Consider the following 27,833-nt stretch of genomic DNA (forward strand, 5'->3'; position numbering starts at 1 on the left):
ATGGCAGCCATTGTTATTGCATTACTAAAACATGAAATAATACATTTGAAATCTTGAAAAAACCTGCCTAGCGATGATGTCACTGGTAGGCGGGTTTCTGAACTGAATTTGAAGTTATTTTACTTGAGTATATCCATTTGTCAACACTTTAAACTTGTACTCCATCTCTGGGGCAAATATTACAAATACAATTATTAGATTTAGATGACAAAACATATATTGACCAATTAAGCCCCATTTTATAATTCTGGTATTCAAAAATAGCTGATACATGCTCACAACGTGTCACGATGCGGTAGATCCTTTTTCTTTTTAGTTTGAAACATTTGAGTACTTTTACTTTGATACTTCAAATCTACTTAAACACTTTTGCCCTACTAACATTTTGAAGACATCTTTTAAAGATATTTTTATATTGTGTTATATTGCTACTTTTACCCAAGTAAAAACCCTGAGTAGTTCTTCCACCACTGGTCAATAGAGAGAGATTAAGGAGCACGTCATCTGATCTCAAAGCATTCGCAGCCCACCCATCTGACCTCTTAAACACGACAGTCATTCGGCCGCCGTGTTAAGTGGTCAAATGGGTTGGCCGTGTGCATTTTCAGAGCATGACGTTTACTTGATCTATGATCTATCGATTGTGTTAAAAGAAAATACTTTTTTTTTACCTTAATTTCTTTTAGTTTTTATCAATAACTGTTTTGCCAAATATTTTAGGGCCCACTTGCAATATCCGCACGGCCTGCCAGTGGGTCCCAGCCCACAGGTTGGTAATCGCTGCCCTAGAAATAACAAATGCTAGCGGTTAATGAGTTGGATGGCAGTTTGACCCTCTGGCTGTTTTCATACAGTTTAGACAGGGATAGCTGAGTCTGCAAAACGTAGCTGATAATCTGCATCCCGCTCCCGCTATTCACTAAACAAGAAACCACACGTTCATTAGAAATATGGGTTTTATTGGTTTTAACTGCAATCTGTCATTACAAAAAAAAAAAAGAACAAAAGTAATTACTGTAGTGAACAGCAACGGCTGCTAGAGAATACATTCAACAGTTGCTTTCTTGTGTGTCAATCCTGTTAACCTTTTAAATTCTGTACTACAAGAATATGCTTTAGGCTTTTATTCTCTTCTGTGTTATACAAAAATATGAAAGGCACTACATTTTTGGGGGTACCTGGAATGTATTGGTAGGCACTTCATGGGAAAAGTGGTCACAAAGGAGAAAAACAAAACCCTAATGCATCATCTACAATAGATGACTAAAAGTGCTAGTAAGTGTGTGTGCGTGGTCTCCTTGAACAGGCAAGCTTCCATAATCAATTCAAATAAGAGCTTAAAACGTTTTTTGTTGTCATTTACAGCAAAGAACTGCTATTAAAAAGGTGACTTGGGTGATCAAATAAAGGGAGTTAATACCCGGCAAAAAGAAACCGAAACCAATGAGAACAGGACTGTTACCCAAGCCAGTCTACATTCTGGATGGTAGAAACCCGCAGCTTAGAACTGGAACAGGCATTAAGCCCCTGTGTCCATTGGGAACCTCTTTTATTTTAGCTAGCAATGCTAAACAGATGCTTGAAGACAAGAACTGGGTCACGGGCCTCGCTGCCAAACAACCCAATCAAAAGCCATTTGAAGCACAGTGCCCTTTTATCTAAAAGCTTAACCACTTAAACCCCTCTGGACTTTAGTAAACTGGACCCCGAGTTGGCTCTGTACTTGGAACACTTTTTTTTACCGGCATCTTACACCAAATCTCTTCGGCAAAAATAGCCAATCTACAAGGTTTGTAGATCGGCTATTTTTGGCTAATGTTCCCCCCCACCCAAATATGGATGCTGGGGTCTAAGCGGTTAAATATCCTTAACTTCTAGCATTTGGCACCACTTGACACTCGAGGCATGCAACAGTGCATTCTTTCCAATGAAAAGACGAAAAACACAAAAACAGAGGCAGCACTGAAGAGAGAGGTTCCCAGTGGAGACACAAACTAACACAGCAACAGAGAACCTGAAACCGTGGTCCAACATGAGGGAGGAAAAATAAATTAAGAAAAAGAGAAGGAAAAAAAGAACCCTTTTGCATGTCGTTTTAAATTAAGATTCACTTTCAAAATAAATCAAGTGTAGTTACAAAAAAAAAAGAAAATGTCATTGCAGTATAATATATTAACTGTGAAAAAAAAATAACAAAAACAAGGTCTTCACAATCTTGCGATTAATACGGAAGATCATAATTTAACATAAAAGAAAATATATTCTATCGTTTCATTATCCAGATAAATACAAAATAAAAATGCTTAAGATCAGCAATAAATACATTTTGATAAGTTAAATAAGCAGTGACAAGCAAAACCCTTACTTTGAAGAGCTTTTTTTTCAAAATAAACTAAACAATAATAATAATAATAATAATAATAATATAACAACAATAATAGAATATTTGAACAAGGTGGAACTGACATGAGAGAACTTTTCAGCTCAGTTGACTAAGTAGTCATCTCAGCCAAACAATTAAATTGTGGGAATTTATAGCATGAGCATATGGTAAGGTTGGGGGGCTGGGAATGGGTATAGCTTACCTATTACCGTATTAATTACCAACATTTTACAGATAAACTGGTTCCCCTAAAACTAACCAGCTTGAATATTAACACCAGACAAAAGTTACATTCTGGCAGATGACTACTAAAAATGTGTCAATTCAATAGCCAAATCAAAAATGAGTGGATAACATTTTTAGATGCATCAGCCAGATAAAGATTGAGTGGTGACAGTTTTTAGATTCACAAACACTGGAAAGTAGACAAAAAAAAATCAAGACTTGACTAAATCAGTTTATCACCCTGTTGATATCCAACATAAATGACCAGCAAGCCCCTTAGACTCTTGGGACTCTGATGGTCCAAGGCACATAGCACCAAGGGAAATCTATCACTCATTCCATACCACCCAAACTATAAAGCAAACTGATCCGTTTTATCCCCTTATTTAAAAACAAACCCATAAAATAAAAAAAAATCCATTCCACAATGGTTGGAGCAGGAATTTCAGTATGATTACAAGTGGAAAAACGAACATTGTGGTCCACCAGTTCTTGGCTTCTTGTGGGAAAGACACCAAGGGCACTTTACAACTCACCCCCATTGTCCAATGATTTTCTATTGTTCAATTCAAAACATAAAATGGTGGTGACCCTTTTAAAACAGAGCACTGATTTGTCACAAGCCTTTGACATCGCAAAAAAAGGCCAAGAGGTGTTAAGGCTGTGGCACGAGGCAAGTAATGAATGGCCGTCTGCTGATGCGCAACAAACACACCAACAAACCAAGCACAGAGTCGTCCTTATTTGGTAGACACTCTTTAAAACTGCCCGTCCCATCGCCCAGAATAGATAATACTAACTACATTTTCATCTGATACACAAGCTACTTCACACCCTGCCTCTCATTCATTCATTCACCCATGGCACCGGTGCACCGTGACACAGAATACGATTCTGAACTGGTTCTTGTGGTTTAGAGAGAGGGACTGGGAGGAGGAGAGGGGGCGTCTTATGCCCAATGCTCCGTCTGTCGCACGGCGGTGTTGCGTGCCGAAAATAGCCGATCGAGCTTATGGATCGGTTATATTTGGCATCACAACGTACAGGTTTATGATGTGCAAAAGTGTGGGAAGATGATGTTTTTAAAGGTTCATCAGCTGATATGGGAACGCATCTGAAGGTCCAGATAGACCCGTCTAAGATGCACCACAGATTCAGAGAAGAATATGTGTGTATTTAACTATGAAACAGGAGAGTCTGGCCACGTTGTATGGAGAGCGATCATCACAATCCCTGACAAAAATAGCCGATCCAAAAGCTCACGTATTGAGCTTATATATCGGTTATTTTCGGCATATGACACCGTCGTACGACAGGAGTATAAATTGGGCTTAAGAGGGTAAAGGGAAGGAGAAGGGCTGAAGATCCTCGACAGAGAAACCAATCAGTTTTTTTTTCTTTTCTGATTTGACTCAGTGGCTACAACAATGCACAGAGCTGTCCGCTTCTGTTGTAAACAAGGCCAAGAGGAGGATGGTGGCGTTGGCAGGGGAGGAAGAGTAATCCCTCTCCCTCCCCGTGTCCCTCAATCTCAGGCCCCCAGGATCCGGCCTTCCCTCAGTCATCGGAGATGGAGAGCCGGCTGAAGATGGGGAGGCGTCGCGAGGCGTCTAGGAGAGGGGACTCCGAGCCACTCTGGCTGCCCAGGCTGCTCTGGTAGCCTTCCTGGTCAGACAGAGAGTCCGGGGGGCTGGACGAGGTCTCGGACGCCGCCGGCCGCAAGAAGCACGGCGGCGGGGCGGGGATGGCGGTCGGAGACGGAGGAGCCTGGCCCTGCTGGGACTCGGTGATGATGGTGATGCTGCCGAGGCTGGGGCCGAACAGGTTGGCGAGCTCCTGGCTGGAGTAGGTGAAGGGGTTGCTCTGCCACTCGGCCAGCTCGTCCTCGGCGGAGAACAGGGGCGGCGGCGTGACGGAGGTGGGGCTGTCCCGCAGGCCCCCCGAGCTCGGGAACCCGGCGAAGCTGAAGCTGTGCTGGAGCCGCGGCCGCTCCAGCTTGTTGAAGGCGGAGAGGGGCAAGGCGTTGGGGGGAGGCGGTCCCCGGCGCTCCTCCGCGTTGTGGATGAAGTGGCAGCGCGGCCCGTACGGGCAGAAGCCGATGGTGTGGAAGGTGCGGCACAGCTCCGTCTTGTACTTGGGGTGGCGGCTGAGGCTGCGCAGCTCGTGCATGCCGTGGGCGAACTGGCACTTGTCGCCATACTTGCAGGCGCCGTTCTCCTCGAACGGGCGGCAGAGCTCCGTCTTGTATCGGCTGGAGTTGACCTGACTGCCGCCTCCGCCCATGCCGAGCACCGTCTGGCCCCCGGGCCGCAGCCGCTCGCCCGTCTCGGAGTACGAGCGGTCCCGGAAGAAGCGGTTCTCCTTGTTGCTGCTGCCGCCGTTGCCGTTTCCGTTCGCCAGCAGGATCGCGGCGGCGTCCGATTTCAGGCTGTTGATGAATTGGTTCTGGTTGAATTTGGCGTTGGGGAGGGTGACCGAGTGGCGGCGCTGGAAGAGGCCTCCTGCTGAGGGGGCCCCCACCACCTTCCTGTCCAGCAGGGACCCTGTGGGGGGGCAGCAAGAGGAAGAGGGGCTGGCACCAGAGCAGGGGACGACAGATGTGCAGTGAGGTCCACTCAGTGTGTTATTGTAGTTCAACATCTTGTTCTGCGAAAATAGGAGACATTTTAAAATGTTAGACGCTGTTGAGGGAAAACAATGCAGTTCGCTCACTATTTCAGGTCTTCCGTGACCACATTGGAGTATTTCCATGTGTTACACAGTTAACCACTTTCAACCTGGCGTCCCCTATTTTGGGCATGTGATTAAGGACAAAAATGTTCCAAGATTTTTTTTTTATCCAGTACAAAATGTGTGAAAATAGATGTAAAAGCCCACAACTTGTCACACTGTGACACATTGGGAGCTTGTAGATCCACTATTTTCACTATTCATAGTACGACGGAAATATATACAGGGCTTAAGCGGTTAAATTGTTCAGAGACTTGCACACTGGTTTCCAGCTCAGGCTAAAAGCATGAGCAACATCAAAGTGTAAACAACTTGGGAGCCTTTGTGTATCCTAATGCACTGAATGAATGGAATTATTACATTAACCAGTACCAGTCTGCACCATTGTTGCTTCGCAGCACATCGGTACAAACTGGTACAGGTTCAATGTTACATAAAAGTGGACCATTTGTAACATGGGCCACACTATCAAATTCATCCGCTTCCCTACTTCCCCCCCTCATGTGTGCTGTGTGCAATACACTTGGCAAAACTCCATGGCCTGTGTGAACCCTGGTATCTGCTGGAGAAAAAAAAAACAGACTACACATGCTGCGGATGTGTGATCCATCCAGGATGCATTTTTGCAAAGGCAGCAAATATTTAACAATCCAAAACAAAACTGCTACTACCCACCCCTTCGCTTGTTAAAGTCAGCAGCTCCACCATAACATTTGACCCATTTTCTTCTCAGGGGGGGAATGCCCATGCGAGCAGACCATTAAGCTATAGCCACCACCACCAACAGATTGTAGTCAAAATACCATAGGTCCAGTTTAGACATTATACGGCTCTATAAATAGAAACAGATTTGAAAAACGAGTTTGCTGGAGTCATACAGTAAGTGTTAGCAGGTGTGACATACCTGGCATATCTGGCTTTTGGGCAATAACTTCTTGCAATATTAAAGTATTTTGATTGATTTGGCAGTTCAGTTTGCCTGACATGGTAATCCACTTATACCCTCAATTAAATCATGTTAATTAACTTTTACATTAAAGTTATGCTGGCGGATTTTTGTTTTAAGGTAAAGGGCGCCTACTGTTGATTTCACACAAAGTTACATGGCTAACAGCCAAATTATACTCAATATATTGGGCGTTGTTTGTAGATCAGCGCTTTATAGTTTTCAGCCAGCGACACTGTCGTACGACGATGTATGTAGGTTAAGCTGAAGGTAATGTTGGCGCTTATACTTGGTTGCGTGCAGTAAATAGCAGATCTACAATCTCGGTGAGCTTGTAGATTTGCCATTAACTGAGCAGTGGTGAGCTTAAAGATCTGCTATTTACTAAGCAGCACGACACCAGCACGCAACTCAAGTATAAACGAGGCTGAAGCTATCAGCTACACCAGGGGTTTTCAACCTGTGGTCCAGGGACCACCAGTGGTCCTTGAGGGGGTTCCAGGGGGTCCCCAGCCAAATTAATAGTTAGCAACCAAATTGACCCTTATATGTCTGTAACTCTGAGAGTGTACAAATGGAACCAAATGGACCCGTTACACTCTCAGAGTTAAATGAACACTGATGATGATGATGATGATACAGATTGAGACCCCCAAGAAATCTAAATGGTTGAATCCCTGGCATATCTTTTCAAATGGGGGTCCCTGGGCTAATATTTGTCAATTTGGGGGTCCTTGATGCAAAAAAATGTTGAAAACCACAGAGCTACACGTCAAGTTCTGACAGCAAGGTTTTCGTCGCTCCATCGCGTCGTTTGACAGTCTTCTTAGGTCACTTCCAACAGAAAAGGTGTCGAGGTCACTCACGTCGACACTCGTTTCACCTGAAGAAACGTCATTTTCGAGAGAAACGCGGTCTAAACACAACGTATATTAGCACACAACGCTAACTCTAAAGTAGCAGCAACTCCTAAAGCCCTCATTTATACTTGGTTGCATTGCATGCAGTAAGTAGCAGATATACAAGCTCATAAATGGCAGATCTACAAGCTCACACCACGTGTTGCGTAGTAGTGAGCTTGTAGATCTGCTATTTATGAGCACGATACCGGCACGCAACTAAAGTAATAAACGAGGCTTTTATAGTTGCATGTTATCAAAACGTGCCACGTGAGATCAACAACGAACGGCGGTGCGTTTTTTTTAACCGTTTATCAAACAGCGATTTGTTGGATCGATCTATAACGGCTTTGATCAGCGGGTTTTATTATAATTATGGACCGTTGGGTCGTCGGTCCATGAAGCGTTATTGTGGCCGCTAATCGTGGCCACTTTTTTTTCCGCCAACAGGTCGGGGGTGGTGCGTGGTGGGAGGGCTTGGATCAACAGTTAGCCACAAAGTGAGCACCAGTTGAACGTTAGCAAGTTAAAAACATTTTTAAAAATCCAAATAAAAAGACGATCCGTCAACTTCTTGTTCTTACATAAAACTGCACAAACTAACGGCCAAGTTGCAACAAAAAAAAAGCAATCCCCCTGGGTTAAAAACTAAAAAAACAAGCTCAAACGTGATTTGAATGAAAACCAGCCATACTTGCATCTGCTAGTTATGTCAGCAGATCCATTTTATAATCTCTTAACCACACACAAAAAAAAGTCTTGTTTGGTTCTTTTCTGAACGTTAAAAATAACCAAACGTTAACAGATAAAACGTGATTTGAATGAAAAACAGCCAGATCTGGCTGCTTTCTGCTAGTTTAATGTCAGCAGCAGCAGCAGATCCATTTTATTATCTCTACCAACAAAACAAAAAAGTCTTGTTTGGTTGTTTTCTTTTACCTTGTTGGAGACGTCACTGTATTCGAAGAAAGGAGAGAGGATGGTCGCCGTCATGTTGGTAGAAAACTGAGTGATTATGTTAAGTTATAATGATGGTAATAGATCCTGTAGATCTGATCCAGTAGATCCCCTGTCTGTCTGTCTGTCTTGTTGTGTGTCTGTGCCCTGCAAAGCCCCCTCTGTCCCGCGGCGCGTGTGCGCACTTCCTTTTCACCAACGCAGGAGACGCGCACGCACGGCGACCGTGGGGGCGGCGGCGACGCGCACCAGCGTGCGTGAAAGGCGTGCGTGTGGGAGGAGCTCTCCCTCTCTCTGTAAATCTATACTTCCACACACGACGGTGTCGCTTGCACAAAAAAAATCAGTGGTGGAAAAAGTACTCACATGTTTTTACTTAAGTAAAAGTATCAATACTGCAATGTAGAAACACTCTGTTACAAGTAGAAGTCCAGTATTCAAAATGTACTTGACTTAAAAAGTACAAAAGTATCGGCATCAAAATATACTTAAAGTACCAACAGTAAAAGTACTCATTGTGCAGAATGTTCACACGTTCAAAATGTATAAAAAAAATAATTTGAAAATAGCTGATCTACAAGCTCACAATGCGTGGCATCACGACACATTGTGAGCTTGTAGATCTGCTATTTTCAAATGGCTGAAATATACATAAGGCTGAAGTGGTTATTGTGTTTTGTAATAATAATCAAAATCTACAAAGTAACTAGTATCTAAAGTTTTTATATAGTTGTAGTGGAGTAAAAGTGCAATGTTTTCCTCTGAGATGTAGTGGAATAGAAGTAAAAGTATTAAAAATTGTAAATACTGAAGAAAAAAACAAAAAAACATATACTTTGTTACTTTACACCACTGCAAAAAAAAAAAGAATACAGATCTACAAGCTCACAATGTGTCGCGATGCCACGCATTGTGAGTTTGTAGATCTGTTCTTATTTTTTTACTAGCTACTGTACACACTGGGGTATAAATGATTGACTAAAATGACGTGAATCCCCTAGTTGAGCCTGGCCCAGAACTCTGCAATCTGACAGATACCGCATATCTGTGCAAGCAAAAACATCAAAGTAGTAGTGCTAGTAGTGTAGCGCAATGTTGTGACTATACTGGGTCTTGTATAGATTACATGGTTGCATATTGACTATACTGTAGGCCCCCATCATGTCCTAACTACTCTTTCAGACCCAGAAGTCAAATGTAACTGTTACAGTATATACTTGTTTAAAGCCATAATGTCTCCACCAGGGGGGATACTCAGATATGTTGTGCAGCCTGCAAGTGCCATGGCTGGGCCCTGATGCTTATTATTGGTGTCATGTGTCACTGCTTTACAGTGACAGTTTTTTTTTGCCGTTTTGATTAGCTGACTGAAGATTGTGATAGTTTAACGAAGATCAATACAAATATGGTTTACACACTTTACAGGTTCAATCTCACTGATATGATATCAAATAGTTTCAGTATACTCATCTTGCTTTCTCACATGATAACAGACCATATAATAATAATAATAAAGCTTTATTTATATAGCACCTTTCAAAACAGAGTTACAGAGTGCTAAACAGAGAATTAAAAACACAACATACAACGAGAGATAGAGCAAAATATGCCCAGTTCAACACTCCTGAGATCATTAGGAGTTTTTTTAGGAAACACGCTCAATGACATTTTCTAGCTGATGTCATTAAGCAATCATTTCTGTTGCAGCCCCATTAACAAGATAGGCCTATCTGACTTTATGGATATAGCAGATTACACATGCTGGTTGTTGCGATTATGATATAAAGCTAACTTACAATGTTGGAGAACAGCATAGGCCTACTGTTGTTTTACAAAGTCCACTGATTGTTGAAAGAGTCTTGTATATAAAAGATCCTAAGAAGTATTATAATTATTTTTTTATGCTCTCTCTCTCTCTCTCTCTCTCTCTCTCTCTCTCGCTCTTTCTATCTATCTTATTGTTTGTCTTCAGTCATTGGGTTATTGGTTTGCGTCCTTGTATTATACTGTGCAGTATGTACGAGAGGGCCATACTCTCCATGGTTCCCATAGTTCCGCTGACCAACTTCATTAAATTTACCGGAATATGGTTTTCTCTTGGATAGAGTTATTGCGTTATTCTGGTTATGAGGTTTCTTTCTATCCCTGTATTACCACCACCACATAACAATATCAGCTCATTTTTGAAATACTCTAGGAGAATATGCCTTGCAAACCTCAGCTGTTTTCGTGCACCCTGGCCTGTATAATTAGTATTAGAACCAAGCTTTGTATGACTGGTTAAATTGGGTGCATGCATTTACAGTACATAGTGCCTTTATCCAAAGCACTTTACAATGTGCATTACATTCACCCATTCACGCATCCCACAGTGTCCCACCCACCAACCCCTCATCAGTTCACTGAGGCTCTCCAAAGTGGTGATCATGTTTTCTTCATGAGAGAGCTTTTCTCTTTCCTTGTGCTTCATTTATACTCCGTCGCACGATACGTTGCGCGTAGAAATAAATAGCAGATCTACAAGCTCACAACGCGTCCCATATGTATATCTGCAATTTTCAGCATAAGTATGCGATGCGAGAGTGGTGGTCTAGCCAACACAAACTCAGAGCTACAGTGTTATTAGCTAAGCTGTCGCGCCGCAGTGCATCTACGTAGGTGGTGCGCTTCTTGCCTTTCCTCTAGTTCCGGGTGCCTGACACAGTGCCCTGCCAGCCTCATCCTTCTCTCTCTGACTTTGTCTGTTAACTTGTTGTAGGTCCCCATAGAGGTCCACGTTTCTGATGTGGTCCGTCCATGTGACACCTAGTGCCATTCGTCGCATTCTTGTGTAGACTCCATCCAGGGCCCTTTCCTGTTGTGCTCGCCGTTGCGTTGTGAGCTTGTAGATCTGATATTATTGCCGAACGTTTGCCTATATTTTCACAGACTGTTCGCCGATTATGACATGCCCGGAAATGGGATACAAACAATGGACTTGAAGTGAAACTAGAATCAGGCTGATTGTACAAATGTACCACAAATAGTACAAGTGCATGAAAAAGCTACTCAGTACCAGTAACGAGAGTACTAGTGGACTAGTCAGTCCACAACCACAAGCAATGGAGGAAGCTATGTGTGTGGCTGTGTTTTTGCTTGAGGCCTACGGAAATATCTCATATAACATGTCCCTTCCTTTTTCCACTGACATTTGTCTCTCTCTCTCTCTGGGTAACTTCAGAGCGAGAGAGCTATGTGTGGTAATTTAGTGGAGGGTGGGACAGTGGGAAATTAATGCCAAGCCACAGGCCAAATGCCGCCAAATGTCGTCTGTGGCTGCTAGGTTGAGACCGGTGGTTTTCAAACTTTTTGGTCCCAAGCCACACCAATGGGCAAGTCAAAATCGCAAGGCACACCTGTATTCATATAGCGAAAATGTACACGCTGATCTTTTAGATCAGCTATTTTCGCTGGTTTTGAAAATATATAATGACATGCCCAAAATAGTGACGCCAAGTTGAAAGTGGTTAAAATAAAAAGATAAAGGTATAGAATTGGTCTTTGTTTTGGGAAATGTGTGCACACAAAGTACTGATATAGTAAATTTAATTCTAATTCATAACGCTTTGTATAGATGGTATATATTACAAAACGAATGTGTGTTTGTCACACCTGGACTTGTCTCTGGAGTGTGCCTCACCACTGTTTGAGAACCATACTTCGGCAGGTAAACCACCACCATCATTTGATCTGGGTATTCTGGTCCGGGTAGCTCAGTCGGTAGAGCACTCGCCTTTCGACTACAAGGTCATGGGTTCGATCATGGGTTCGATCCCGGACCCTGCCAACTCAGCGTATGAGTAGCATGTCTGGTGTGTGGCCAGTTCGTGCGATAAGTACTGGGAGCTGATGGTAGGTGTTGCGCTCCACCTCATCTCCCAGGGGTCTGTCTAGTCCACGTGCATTGCGAAACGGGGATAGACACCCGCGCTCTGGCTGATACCGACAATAAGCCTCTCAGATCTTACTGCTTATTTGGAGGTCTGATTCTATTCAGAAATCTAGCTGGCTGATAAAGTAGTGATCATGCATGGCCCCCATGGCAGATGAAAACTAATATGAAAACCCTGCGGAGTGTGGTACTGTATATTCAAGAGTCAGAAGAACTATCCTCAGATGTGCTTCTCTCTGTACTATAGTATCTTATTAATTAATCAATTTTATTTGCCTGCAACCGAAGCTTTGCTTTGATGTGCATGAGGACCATAATTATTGAATATTTTAAAAATGGGTGGTCTGGTTGGTAATGTATATATTTCACACAGCTCACATTGATATCTAACCTGTTTTTTCTGTTTCTTTCTTTAAATCTCTTCCTACCTTTCTTGTAACTGCAGTGGTGGAGCTTGTACAACAAAGAATTTCGGCACTGTTTTTTTTTTTTACACCTGTAAACCTGTGATGCGACAATAAAGCTGAGTTGAGTTGAGTTGATTTAGCTACGGCAGCACTTAAACGCCCAGCACAATCACGCTGGTAGCCAGACTAAATAGTTTCATGTTTGTTCTTTGGGTGGACGGCCTATGGGGCTTGTTATGCTAGTGACTGTAGTTGCTGGCAGAGTGGGCCTCTGCTTAGAACAACAGGCTGTCACAAAGGGAACTATTACCCAGCGTGAGCTCCCAGGATTAATTGCACAAATTATGTTATTATGGTGTAAGAGCAGAACTTTCACCTTTTTGTGAGACTGGGAAGGAGGACATTGTAGCAATTAAGAGAGTTTACAAGTGCAGCTAACCCTGGGATCCATGGCTCTTATCAAGGGACAACGACCGGCAGTAGCTGAGATTATAAAAGTCATCCAGTTGTGTTGTATTCGGTTTATGCACTATTCAGTCATAATGAATAATAATGATACGTTGTGAACATTGGTGGTCATAAAAGCTAAATTTAGATCTCTGGACCGCATTGTGATATTCGGGTTGTTTTTCATTTCCAGGGAGCCAGTAATTCAATTTTATAAAACCACATTGAGAGCCTCACTCAGTCCCCCCTCCTTCACTGCTTCTTCCCTGTACTCCTCCAATTTCCATGGTGAACATAATACTCAACCAATACTTGAGTCAACGTATAGGTACTCCTGGGCAAATACTCAACTACAGGTGAAAGTTCTGTCAAATCTGTCAAATTTGTACTTGAGTACATTTTCTTTTTAATGTCAATGCATTGCTGTTTTCAAATTTAGGCATTTTCCAAAAGAATTCCAAGATTTTCCAGATTTTCAATAATAGTGAAAATAGCAGATCTACGTGAAAATAGCAAAGCTCACGTGTCATGATGATGCAATAAGTTGCGTTGTGAGCTTGTAGATCTGCTATTTTCACAATATTTGAAATGCAGCGTGAGTTGTTCATTCATAATGTACTTTTTCACTTCCTAGAAATGTACTACCTAGAAAAATATGAACACTCAAGTAAAGTACATATACTCCAAAAGTAAATGTACTTAGTTACTGTCCACCACTGCCAATCTCCCACGGCGATCTCTACAACCCTGGGCTCTCTCACTCTCCAAGAGAGAAGACCAGAATCCTCAGGCGTAGAATGTCAGACGCCCAACTGTCGACATGGCTTCGTTTTGCAACACAAAGTAGACCTGTGGTTTATTTTCTTTTTTAAATCTCTTTTTCTACCCATGCTGCTGCAACTTTATTTTTTCCCCTGGTCTGTTTGTTATTGTAATGCAGAAAGCTTAAGGTCTGTACGCTTTTGATGGGGGTGGGGGGGGGGGGCAAAAGGAGGCAGAGAGAGGAGAGAGAGTGTGAGAGTGGAGGGGGGGGTTATCTGTTCGAAGAGGCTCATGTATGATTTATTTGAGTTCATACACTATGGTATGTTATTTCACAAGGGGCCCGTGGCAAGATAAGCCCCCCCCCCCCCCTCCGCTCAATTGCATGATTGATTGAGGCACTTGGCTGGTGTTTACTGAATTGGATGCAATCTTTTTTCCTTGTCTTTTTTAGCTCGGTCCTCCTTTGCGTGCAGGGTGTTTTCTCTTTCCCATAAATGAAGGGGAGATGATTGAAAGGCAGGAAAGAGGCTTTTAAGTTATTATGCAAGGAAGTTTTTCTTGGGGTTGGATCCCGAGAAGGCGCCAAGATATCTTCCATTGTCAGTCGAATAACATTGAAAAAGGGCCCGGTTACAAGTGCCATGTCAAGTCAAGTCAAGTCATGCTGTCTGACTTATTTTTAACCATATTAATTGATTGATTGAATACTTTATTAGACAAAAATGCAAACAGTCATACAAAAGGATAACACAAAAATGTCATGGGGACTTGTTTCCATTGTGGTCCTATGTATTCAATTCATCAACATAGCATAACAATAACACCAAAATATTATTATTCTGGGGTGAATATTTGCCGGAACTAGCCGATTTACACACTTGCAACGTGATGCTTTGTGAGCTTGTATATCGTCTATTTTCGGCGAGGTGTAGAGAGGAAAAAAGTAGGGGGCCTATAGACCCCCTGGAGTATTATTTGTCTATGAAGTATTAAGGGTTTAAGCTAACAAACAGGCTTGAAACATTTGTTTTGCAGAGAAAATAGCATACAGATTCGATGTCAGGGTGGCCAAGAGGTTAGAATGAACATACCTCAGCCAAATGGTCACAAGATCGAGTCCCAGCGCGACTGCGTGTCCTTTTGAGCTCCAATGTTATTGTAAGCCGCTGTCTGCTAAATGTCTGTGTCTAGTGATGGATTCAAGCACAAGAAAGAACAAGCACATAAAAAAAGAAATTGCACAATATGGGGACTAGAGGTTGTGTTTGTGCAGGAACAGAGATCTCCCACCACACACACATACGCACACACACACACACACACACTTGCACGTGCGCGCACACACGTCACACACACACACACACGCACAGACGCACGCACACACGCACACGCACACACACACACACACACACACACACACACACACACACACACACACACACACACACACACACACACACACACACACACACAATTACTATACTTTTGAGGACATCATAACTGTAAATGTAACCTATAAAACCGTTTTAACCATAAAAAAAACATTTCCCTTTGAGGAACAGGAAAATGGTCCTCACAAATATAGTATTACAGGTACACACACGCACATACACATGCACACGCACACGCACATGCACACAGGCAGACCTGACAGAGACAGAGTGACGAGTGGAGACATCTGGAGATGTGTGGTCCATATCACTGCTAGTTCTGTTTGCTTTAGCTCAGACCACTCAACCAGAAACACAGCCCCCCCCATACCACCCACCCCCAACACACACGCACGCACGCGCGCGCACACACACACACACACACACACACACACACACACACACACACACACACACACACACACACACACACACACACACACACACACACACACACACACACACACACACACACACATACACACACACACACACACACACACACACACACACACACACACACACACACACACACACACACCCCTGAGACTCATGCAACCATTCAAAGGACTTTGGGAACCAAAACTTCATATTAACCACCGCTATTAGCTCCATAGAACAGGTTGAATATTTTCCACTGAGGAAGGTGGTTTTTGTGTAAGCTAAATATGCATGGCATGTCTTTTGACCGCTAATGTTTAGATACGCCTGCCACGCACACCACCCTGCACCCCTACACACACACACGCATGCATGTATGCACGCACGCACACACACACACGCACGCGCGCCTATGCCCGCAAACACACACATATGCAAGCATGCACTCACTCACACACGGACGCACACTTCATGCTATTCTCCATCAAGGCCCATTCGTTCCAGTCAGTTCCACCGAACTACAGATGTTTCCCCTCTATACAAGCACGCACGCACGCACGCACGCACGCACACACACACACACACACACACACACACACACACACACACACACACACACACACACACACACACACACACACACACACACACACACACACACACACACACACACACACACACACACAGAGTGGAGTATAGTAAGGACTTACACACACTGCAAGATCATGAGTCAAAACTCAGGATTTTGCAGTGCACATACACACACAGGCACTCATAAGGACTTGTGTGTTCAAGCACAAACGCTTCAACACACAAGTACTTGCACACTCATAGTACACACACACACACACACACACACACACACACACACACACACACACACACACACACACACACACACACACACACACACACACACACACACACACACACACACACACACACACACACACACACACACAGGCAGTGAGAGACAGGAGCAGTTGCATGAGGGCGTTTCATAACTTTGCCTAGAGGAATGTCAGTGATTTGGAGATATGAAACATATGACTAAAGCCAGAGGAGGAAACGCAGCAGGAAAAGCCAGGGAGGTTTTTGTCAGAGTGCTGTTGTAGAACAGACAGAAAGAAAACATTTTTACTTAGCACAATCGCAAAGGTTAACCGGAGAGTTGTTTTATTTCATTACAAGCCAGTATTAATCCTATTATCTTGCAGTGGTAAGTACTCACTTACCACTGAAAAAGTACTCCATTTTTTTTTAAAGTATCAATACTGCAAAATAGAAATACTGTTACAAGTAAAAGTCCAGAATTCAAAATGTACTTGAGTAAAAGTACAAAAGTATTGACATCAAAATGTACTTAAAGGACCAAAAGTAAAAGTACTACAGAATGTCACATGTAACCGTGTGTGTATAAAATAAAAATAATATTTAAAAAAAATATAATATAAAAATAGCAGATCTACAAGCTCCCAATGCGTGGCATCGCGACGCATTGTGAGCTTGTAGATCGGCTATTTTCAAATGTCCGAAATCTATATAGGGCTGAAGTGGTTAATGAATGTTTTGTAATAGTAATCAAAATCTACAAAGTAACTAGTAACTAAAGTTTTCAAATAATTGTAGTGGAGTAAAAGTACAACATTTGCTTCTGAGATGTAGTGGAGTAGAAGTAAAAGTATTGGAAATTGGAGATACTCAAGTAAAGTACAAATACCTCAAAATTGTACTTAAGTACAGTACATGAGTAAAGTTACTTTACCCCACTGTTATCTTGTGTACGGTATAGCTTGTTACACAGTCTTGCGGACCATGTCGCACCAACATTTCACTGCTTCTACCAGTATGAGTGACAAATAAACCTGTTGATTCTTAATTGTTTACTTAAATCCTACTTTATCATACAACGGATAGCAAACATAGCTTCTCTACAAGCTCACAACTTGTCGCATTGTGTTATTCTCACTAGTTTTGAAAGCATTTGAAAGTGTTTGAACATTTTCGCCTGTAATAGCATGCCCAAAATAGGGGCGCCAGGGTTAATGTGATTAGACGAACACTCCGGACTTTATAGGAAGGAAATTGTATGGAAAATTGCATTGAGGTGTGAGTTTGTGAGAAAGAGAGAGAGAGAGAGTTGGAGGGGGATTTCTTTTTTAAATACACTTGGCTCTGACTTTGGAACACCATTTGCAGAGAGAGCTGGAAAGAGCGGTAGTGAAACGCTAGGCGTAGAAAGACAGAAAGAATCGCAGAGGGAGGGAAGTGTACAGAGACAGACTTGTATAGGAAGCAAAAATTGCAGAGAGAGAGAGAGAGAAAGCGTGAGAGTTATGTGGAAAGAGAAAGAGCCGGAAAAAAGCAGCGACAGAGAGAGAATTGTGCAGACTAAGGAGAGAGAACTGCATGGAAAGAGACACAAATAAGGCCAAAGTAAGATGTAGAAAAGAGAATGAAAGATGTCGACAAGAAGTAGAGACACACAGGGTCCCGAGAATGAGGGAGAGTGAGCCGCTCAAGAGCTCTGGTGAAGGACTTTGCAGACTTGTGTCCGCTGTGTACAGGATGTGGGGCAGAGAGAAAGTGCGCTGTCACGCCTGAGGAATGTTGAGGGGGCGCTCAGCTCACCCGGTGTGACTACACTGTTTTTCACTGCTGTAATCTGAGGAAGCTGTCCGTGTGTGTGTTGGCCGCATACTATTATGCTGGCCGGAGCCAGGGACCGGCCGGGCCGGGCCAGGCCAGGCCAGGCCAGGCCAGGCAAGGCCAAGAGGGAGAGAGGAGAGAGAGAGAGTGGTGGAAGAAGTACTCAGATTTTTTTTTTACTTAAGTAATAGTAGCAATACCACAATATTAAAAAAAATACTATTTGGCAAGTAAAAGGCCTCTATTCAAAATTCATAAAAGCGTGAAAGTATTGCCATCAAAATATGCTTAAAGGAACAAAGTACTAAAAGGCCTTGTAGCCCTTTTGAAAACATTTAGTACTTTGTTCCTTTAACCATATTTTGATCGGCAATTCTTTAATAGCCGAAGTATAAAATAGGGCTTTAGTGGTTAATGTCTGATTTATAATAATGATCTAAATGTACACACTAACTTGTAACTAAAGTTTACAAATAATTGTTGTGGATAAAAAAAAATACTATATTTGAGATACAGGGGAGTAGAAAGTATAGAAACATGGACACACTCTTTCATACTCGAAGTAAAAGTACCTCAAAACTGTACTTAAGTACAGTACTCGAGTAAATGTACTTTGTTACTTTCTACCACTGGCCGAGCCAGGCCAAGAGAAAGAGAGAGAGAGAGAGAGAGAGAGGGGAAGGGGAGAAGGGAGGGGTCACACTGTGTCACGTAGTGTAGAGAGACAGACCTAGATTTCATTACTCCGTCACTCCGAGGCGGAATTGTAAACAAGCCCCCTCAGCTCCTCAGAGGATTTACGGAGCTGCTGAAATGGAGCCCTGACCCCTGCATTCCAGCCAGCAGTGCATTCTGGGTAGGGGCTGCCCCTCAGGACTCTTGAGATTTACTTCCCCTCTGGCCAGCGATCTGTCTGCTTGTCTGGGCTTTTCGGCCTCGTTAAGCCTGGTTTGTACTTTAGCCGTGCGACGGTGTGCACGCTCGTAAAATAGCAGATCCGCAAGCTTGTGGATTCTTCTGCCTACACATACGTCACGTCCTGGTATATGAATGAATAGGGGAAGGGAATCAACGTCACGTGATGCCTTTGTTTGGCCCGGCCGGCAAAAACTCGGATGTGTCTCAAAGAATATGATTATTGGCAGAATCGCGTAACGTTTAGAATATTTGGCGGTCCCGTTTTCATTTTTCACAAGATCGGTGGTTGTTGCCATGACCTGCACTACTATGCTTCACCATATGTTGCGCTATGACGAAATAAAACCATAAAGTGTGACAACGTGAACGTTCAGTAGTGCAATTCCAATGAGCTGTGTTGTTTCACCCAAAAAAGAAATGGCGGATTCGGCCACGCCCCGAAATACCTGTATGAATATCTCAAAGAATAGGATATATTTTGCGGCAGAGCGTGATTTAGGCATTCACCCCCTGCGGGGTGGGAAAGTTACAACCAGTTATAAGGCATCAGGTAGCTATGGCCAGTAGTTTTGTCTGCACTTCAAGACACTTTAACCCAGGTAATCGTCCATGTGTAGCTATGTAGCAGCCAATGCGTCAAAATGTTAGATTTTAGGCTGGGCAAACTTCCTCAGCTAGCCCAAATTGCAAGCCCAGTGTGTTCTCTTGATTTATTTTTAGTCTGAGTTATTTGTAATCTTATCTGTTTTTCACACTAGCTGTTGAACAAAGCTTGGCACAAGAATGTGATCATTGATATACCTGCTGACAAGCACCTTGAACTCAAATGACTGGTAAAGGGGAGAAATGTACCAACCACAGCTCAGAATTCACCACCATATGTCTGCTGGCTGGTGTTAACTTCCAGGTCTGACAGTGATCATTACTTTGTACGTTTCTTGCCCTGCTGCAACCCCGGTTAAGCAAACACACACGGCTGGGAACTGACGCAACTAGAGAGAGAGAGAGAAAAAAAGCTCCAAACATATAGACGATGTAATGAAGATGAAAAAACATTGAAACAATACCAGGGTCCTGGCCCTCTCCTTTGCTCATTTTTTAGCAGCTATAGCGCTCATAAATGTCTCTCGGCCCGCTGCGAGGGCAAATATCCAATAACCACAAATAGCCCTGGGTCAGGCAATAACCCTTTCCTGCATCACATTCTCCCGCGTTGCCTCAGATACCGAGCGGTGAGCAGTTTTCATGGGGGTCAAAGGTTTTCAGGTCAGATACTTATGAAGGACTTGCTTGTGTGTACACGCGCACACATATGCTGATAAGGTATTTATAGAGCTGTTGAAAGTTAACGATTCCCCTTCGGAGCACACACACAGTCCCTCTCCTACTGACAAAATTATTTTTTACTTTGCACCGTCGCCCCCCCCCCCCCCCCCCCCCCCCCTCCCCCCATTTGCAGTCAGAACTGCAGACTCACCCCCCATTGTTCGCCACGGTCTGAAAATTCACCTTTTCAGGCTGCACCTCGCCTCCCATAAGCACTCTTGTATCCCTTCTTGTCACATTTTTTGATAGATGCTAGGTATACTATGCCGATACTATACATCGGTTTTACTTATTTTCTATCAATTATACACCACATGAAGCGGAGTCAAATAATCTCCAATCCATTGAGTCTCCTGTTGACCGATGACCCGGTCATCAAATTATTGGCTTAGGAATGCGACAAAAAACAAAAAATCTCCATGAATTCAAGGCTTCATTGGGTGTGTAATTGATATAATATAAGTACTTTTTTGGGTGAACTACTCCTTTAAGAGTTTTGTGTTCAGAAGAAAAAAAAAACATGTTGTTCAGAAAATATAGGTTTGATGTTTGACTGGTATCCTAGTTAACTTTGAATCACTACATTGTCCTCTTTGCACTCTACTTATGTAACTATTTACCCTGGCATTTGTTGACTATAGGGTTCATGCTCAGTGTGCTTTTACTGTGATGTTAGTCACTCTGGATGAGAAGCGTCTGCTAAATGCCTAAATTGTAAATTGCAGAGCAAGAGCATCATTTGGTGTTCTGATGATGATGATGGTTGAGAGAGCTGTCTAACATGTTGGTCCAGTTGGGTTGAAATCATGCTGACCGTGAAGGCCACAGCATATTGTTGCTGTCGGGCAGAAACCTCTTATCTCCATATTCTAACTTGTTGTGTTTTTTCGTAATTAACGACCTACTGACGATAGGATTCACAATATTTTCATGATCGTCAAACCATTCTGTGACCCCCTCGTGCCCTGTGGATGGGGGCATTGTCATCCTGGAAGAGACCACTCCCACCAAGAGAAATATTTTCATCATAGGATAAAGGCGATCACTCAGAATAACTTTGCATTGTTTCGCAGTGACATAGTGGCATAATAGAGCCACCTGACCCCTTCACTGTAGGGGTCAAGCATTCAGGCCTGTACTGTTCTCTTGGTGTACACCACACATGCACTCACTCACCACACTTGTGGAGAATATGGTGAAAGATGACTCATCTGCCCATCACTTTTTTCCTCAATTTCTGTACACGAGTGTCCATGTTTTTTTTTGTGTGGCTTTCATGCCTTTATTTGACAGGACAGTAGGACCGCTACGTCAGCGGTCCAGTGTCTATGGTTTTTGCAACACTAAACTCTCAAATGTGCATTTGTCTCTGTAATGAGTGGTTTATGCTCTGCAACCCTACTATAACATCCATCTCTATGTAGTTGTTGAAAGGCTGTTTCTCGCTGACACAGTCTGATCACGTCCTGCTTTGACATTCTCTCAGTCACCTGAGGAAGTCACTCTTCTGTTTTTCTTTAAATATCACACTAATGCACGAGCATCACATAGTCATCGAAAGTGAGCTTCCGACCACAATTTCCAACCCTATTTACTGATGTCTTTCCCACAGATTGAAATGCAGAAGTCATTTTAGTCATTGAAACACTATCCAGTTGAGCAGTCTTGGTGGCTGAAGCAACTACCATTTGTGCCCCAATAATGAGCCCTTTTTCACAGTCCCTGAGATCTTTCCCCGGTAACCGGAAGACTCGTCCCAAAACACACTCGCCTCAATTCTTTCCGTGGACCAGCGGTTCTTGTATTCTTGTATTTGTTTTACTGAGGATAAGGTTAGAAATAAGTTTAGGGTTAGACATAGTTTTACTGAGGTTAAGTTTAGGAATAAGGTTAGGTTTTGGCACCGTTTTGCTGAGGTTACGTTTAGGAATAAGGTTAGGTTTAGGCATAGTTTACTGAGGTTACGTTTAAGAATACCTCTGAGATGAATTGAGGTCAGGTTCTACTACTCCTACTCCATTTGCATCTCAGAGGCAAATATTGTACTTTTTACTCCACTTCAATTATTTTACAGCTTTAGCGACTATAGTTACTTTAGTTATGAATAATCTAAATAACTATAGTTATTTAGATTATTCATACAATAACCAATAGAGACGTATTTTAAACTTCGGCTATTCGAAAATAACTGATCTGAACACAACGGTGGCATTGCTTGTAGATCAGCTGTTTACGCAAGTAAAATGTTTGAATGCAGGCCTTTTACTAACTAACAGAGTCTTTTTATACTGTAGGCCTACTGTTACTTTTACTTAAGTAAAAAAGAATAGTACTTCTTCCACCACTGCCGCAGAGCATGATGAGGTGTTAATTGCATAATAGACGGCTAGCACGCAATGTTTGTACAGCTCTCTTTCTTCCAGCATGGCTGACTGTAAGCATTTTCAAAAGAAAATGCCTAATGTCTTTGCAGTGGTAGAGCAATTAAAGCATGAAAATTACTGCTCCACTGGGACTTGTTTACAAGATCCAGTAATCAGACACCAAATTATTACGTTTACGTTGATATATTATGTGTCACATATCAACACTGAGCGACTGTTGTTTCTTCTAGCATGGAGGATAAATGGCATTCTGAGCATCCAGTGTGCAGTAAGGCCTCTATTCCAGTGTGTCGAACCTTTTCACGTCTAGGACCAAATGAATATGTATTTTGCCGCGGACCCCCATCTGAGAATATTTTGTGCCGGGGACACCCGGGGACACCCCCCCCCCCCACCCCCATCATACAAGATTTGTGTTCAAAATGTATCAAAATATTCCAAATCAATCACATTTCTTCAGATTCGCAGATCTACAAATTTACAACACGTCACATCGCGACGCATTGCAAGCTTGTAGATCTGCTATTTTCAAATAGCCGATGTATATAGGGTTAAATTGTTAACATGATTTTGATGCTATATTAAAGGTAGGATAAATGGGCACTCCCTCCTGATTGGCTGAAAGTTTGCCACCCACCTGAAAATGCATTTTCTTTATATTCTTTATTAAAGAGCTGGGGAGACAGGGAGACCCCCTGATGCTGAACAAACACTCTATTGCAATGATTACTACCAGAATATGGTGCTTTAACATTTTAACAAAAACCTTTTGTTTTAGCTATAAAATATATCACTTCACCTATACCTTTAACACATTTTGCAGGGGACACAGATGTCCTGGGGGGGGGTTCCCATTTTGAGAACCTGTGCTCTAATGTATCCCGCAGTACACCTGTATGGAAGCATCTGTAGTCCATATGTTCCTCCACTCATTTGTGCCTTAACCACTTTCAACCTGCCGTTGCCATTTTGAGCATGTCATAATCAATCATAATCAAAAGCAATCATTTTCAGCAATTTACAAAAATGGCAGATCTAAACGCTCACTACACATCTTGATGCGACATGTTGTGAGCATATAGATAGTCTGTTTCTGAAAACGTTTGAATAGGGCTTAAGTGATTAATTCGTCTTCCGCTTGTGTGCGTGTGTGCGTGTGTGCGTGCGTGTGTGCGTGTGTGTGTGTGTGTGTGTGTGTGTGTGTGTGTGTGTGTGTGTGTGTGTGTGTGTGTGTGTGTGTGAGTGTGAGTGTGTGTGTGTGTGTGTGTGTGTGTGCGTGTGTGTGTGTGTGTGTGTGTGTGTGTGCGACGTGTGTCTGTGTGTGTGCGCCTGTGTGTGTGTGTGCGCGTGTGCGTGTGCGTGTGCGTGTGCGTGTGTGTGTGAGAGAGAGAGAGTAAGCCACCTTTTTCACCTCTGAGTACTTGGCATGAAATGGTTTCCTGGGCACACAGATGTGATAGAATTCCTTCCACTGAATTCACCATGAGCTAAAAAACCCTCACTGAACACACACTCACACACACACACACACACACACACACACACACACACACACACACACACACACACACACACACACACACACAAAATAAAATTAAATAAAGTATATATATATATATATATATATATATATATATACTGTATATATATATACACACACACACACACACACACACACACACACACACACACACACACACACACACACACACACACACACTGTTCATAATTTGATGTGTTACTTGTTGTATACTAGTAAAAGTACAAAAGTATCGACATCAAAATATACTTAAAGTACCAAAAGTAAAAGTACTCATTGTGCAGAATGTCCCATTTCCCCAAGTTCAAAATGAATAAAACATCTATTGAAAATAGCCGATCTACAAGCTCTGCTATTTTCAATTGGTCGAAATGTATAGGACTGTAGAGGTTGGTGTGTTTTGTAATGATAATCAAAATCTACAAAGTAACTAGTAACTAAAGTTTTCATATAATTGTAGCGGAATAAAACGTACAATATTTGCCTCTGAGATGTAGTGGAGTAAGTAAGTACAGTAATTGAGTACATGTACTTAGTTACTTTCCACCACTGATTTGGTGTGTTATATACATCATGTATATAAGCAAAGTTGGGTCCCCACAGTGCTTTCAGGGTCTTTAAGGAAGTAAGGACTGATTTGTTTTCTAAGCCTGTGGGCAGTGATGATATCATAGTTGGCTCAGTTCCTCACTCGTTTCCTGTCATGTATGATATAATATAGTCAACCGCTATCAGATATCACTGTGTTTTGACTCAGCTCTGACCTTGGAGCGCCGCAATTTCTTTATTTGTTCAAGATACACACACAGTCGGAGCCGTACAGTGTATTTTCTTAACGTTTCATTAGTCACCACCTTAGTCACCACTAGCCTTCCTTTGTCCTCTGACTGAATGGGGGTGTTTTTCATTTTTTATTTTCATTTGAGATATTGAGTTTATTATTTTTAAAATATGAAAGAAGTCTCTCAAATAAGTCTGTGGGGCGCGGCCATAGCCGGTTCCATTAGGCACCGCGCTTTTAGGAAGACACCTGCTTTTATCATCATGTTGGTTAAGTGATAGTTCAGCGAGGGGTTTTTAAGCTCCAGGGTGAATTCAATGGAAGGAATTCTGTCACATCTGTGTCTGTGTGCCCATGCAGGAAATCACTTCATGCCAAGTAGAGGTGGAAAAAAGGTGGCTTTGTCCTTTGCATGATTCATCTGTTTCAGTGGTTTTCAGACTTTTTGTGTCCAAGGTACACCAAAGGGCACGTCAAAGTCTCAAGGCGCACCTGTGTTCATATCCGTCTCTCTATATAGATTCAAGATTCAGGTTTTAACTCGCCGAACACATTTAACACGTGTAGCACGATAACACGACCGATCGCGCGTTTATCACTCTTATCACTCTGTAAATGTTTTTTATTTGCCGATGCCAAATAAAAAGTTTAACCCATATTGAGAAATAATGTAAAAGACCTGATCAACAGCGAGTTGCCACTCACACGTGAGTGACCCCCGCTAATTTGCCCACCGACAGAACAGATCCATAGACAGACGATGCCATAACAACAGCACACATTGCCCTCTCCCAACCTGGAATAAAACAACTCCTATTATGACAATGCTGTTCATAGTCTACACAGCTCAGCAGACTATGACACCATTATAGTCCTCTCCAGACTTGGCACTGAGCTCAGAAACCTGGGGCTCGACCCCAGCCTGTGCAGCGAGATTCTTTTTTGCCAGAATGAGTGAGGTGGTGAGGAAAACCCCGCCCCTCAAATGTATTGAAAATTGTAAATACTGAAGAAAGTAAAGAATACCTCAAAATTGTACTTATGTACGGTACTTGAGTACATGTACTTATTTTACACCACTGAACAAAACCAAAGAGCTGATTGTGGACTACAGGAGGCCAGGAATAGAGCACACTCCCATCTCTACAGACGGCATTGCAGTGGAGAGAGTCAGCGCCGACTTCACATGCCTGTGACTCCACATCACTGAGAAACCACATGGAACGGCTGTGAAGGAGGCACAACAATGCCTCTACTTCCTCAGGTGACTGAAAAAGTTTGGCATATAGGTCCCAATAATAATATCTCAGATGTGTCATCGTCTGCTGAGCTGTCACAGCACTCGACTATGAACAGAATTGTCATATAGGAGTTTTTTTTCTTACAGGTGGGAGAGGGCAATGTGTGCTGTTGTGTCCTGACAGGCCTTTATACAGAGGTACCACGAGAGCACCCTGACTGGCTGCATCATCACTGCCCGGTGCAGGAACTTTACTAACCTCAACCCACGAGGCATTGTAAAGGGTCGTGCCGACAGCTGAGTGCATCAGTGGATGTGAACTTCCCTCCATCGAAGACATATGATATAACGATGAACGATTTTATCAGCAAAATGCGGAAGTCTTGCAATCCCAGATTTGACCACCAGGCGACGGCAGCTTCACTGTTCTATCACGGTTCCGGGGGCTTGGTTCAGAGTATGGGAAGCCATTGGCGACCCCTCATTGGCTGGCCTTTAGTCAATAGGGAGAAAAGGGGGAAAGTGAGAAAGTGACCACTAGTTGCAGCCTCAGGGTCTGTTTATTAACAGCTTTGCCAAGCTGTAAAATATATTTTACTCTTATGTGCCTGTACACAAGATGTAACCATAAAAAACTGCTTGTGACCTTGTAACCCATGTAACCTTTTAACTATTTACACATTTTCAGTGCCTTGTATCCCAATAAGGCACACCTGGACCTGTCTCGCGACTCACGGCTCACCAGTGTACTTCAGCACAGTGTTTGGGAACCACTGATCTATTGAACAAATGCATTTCTTTATACCAGTGGTTCTCAAACGTATTCATGTCAAGGACCCCCACATTGAAATGTATTTGGCTGTGGACCCCCATCTCAACAATAGTTTGCACCGGGGACCTCCAGAAGCAATGATTTGATTTAAAAACGCGCTGTGAGCTTGTATATCTGCTATTTTAAAACAGCCAAAGAATAAAATATGGTTGAAGTGTTTTACAATGATTGTGCTGCTATATTAACTACTTTTGCTGGGGAGTGGGACCACCTGGAAACGACCCTTCGGGGTCCCCAGACCCCACTTTTTAGAACCAATGCTTTATACCACATTTGTCCCAAACAAGTCTCGAAGACTTGTTTTTATTGTAATGGTGGGTGGCATTGTGGTAGGCAATGCACAATGGGAGCAACATTTATTGATTGATTGAAAGCTTTAATTATTCTCGAAAGGGGCATTGAGGTTTACCCTAATTTGCAATGCTACTTATGACAGAGGACAACAGCTTACTCAGTCACTTGAGGACTAATTCATGTGTCAAGTCTCTCCTCCTCTCTCTGATCCTGTCTTTTCTTGTCCTCTCTCTAGTCTAGGCTATACAGACTAGATATGTGTCTCTCCCTGTGTCTCGTGGGGTTCCCAAACCTTTTAGCTCAAGACCCAAAAGAGAGAAATAGACGATCTGCAAGCTTACAACGCTCTGCGACACGCTCCTAACAGT

At 42.8% G+C, this 27,833-nt stretch overlaps 2 protein-coding genes across 2 annotated transcripts in view; both read right to left on the reverse strand.

Annotated features, from left to right (window-relative positions):
- Positions 1 to 942: 942 nt before the first annotated feature.
- zfp36l1b (zinc finger protein 36, C3H type-like 1b) lies at positions 943 to 8,312 on the reverse strand. The gene is made up of 2 exons (XM_084081837.1): positions 8,123 to 8,312; positions 943 to 5,254 (listed from the first exon to the last, which is right to left on the reverse strand). The coding sequence occupies exons 1-2, from the start codon at positions 8,174 to 8,176 to the stop codon at positions 4,166 to 4,168; spliced, it is 1,143 nt and encodes a 380-aa protein (XP_083937963.1). The 5' UTR covers positions 8,177 to 8,312; the 3' UTR covers positions 943 to 4,165.
- A 427-nt stretch (positions 8,313 to 8,739) lies between these two features.
- LOC311063657 (protein rapunzel-like) overlaps positions 8,740 to 27,833 on the reverse strand; it is a 68,238-nt gene continuing 49,144 nt past the window's right edge. Inside the window, exon 2 of the mRNA XM_084083187.1 lies at positions 8,740 to 8,766. The gene's annotated coding sequence lies outside the window, so the exon portion shown is untranslated. The remainder of the gene's footprint in view (positions 8,767 to 27,833) is intronic.

The sequence above is a fragment of the Gymnoscopelus microlampas genome, assembly GCF_963454915.1.
Source record: "Gymnoscopelus microlampas genome assembly, chromosome: 16".
NCBI classification, from domain to species: Eukaryota; Metazoa; Chordata; class Actinopteri; order Myctophiformes; family Myctophidae; genus Gymnoscopelus; species Gymnoscopelus microlampas.

What these genes read in the sequence shown, in the direction of transcription:
- zfp36l1b (XM_084081837.1), bottom strand. Translation starts at nt 8,176, where the DNA reads ATGACGGCGACCATCCTCTCTCCTTTCTTCGAATACAGTGACGTCTCC. An exon ending in ACAGTGACGTCTCCAACAAG is followed by an intron (nt 5,255 to 8,122) that starts GTAAAAGAAAAC and finishes CTATTTTCGCAG; the next exon opens with AACAAGATGTTGAACTACAA.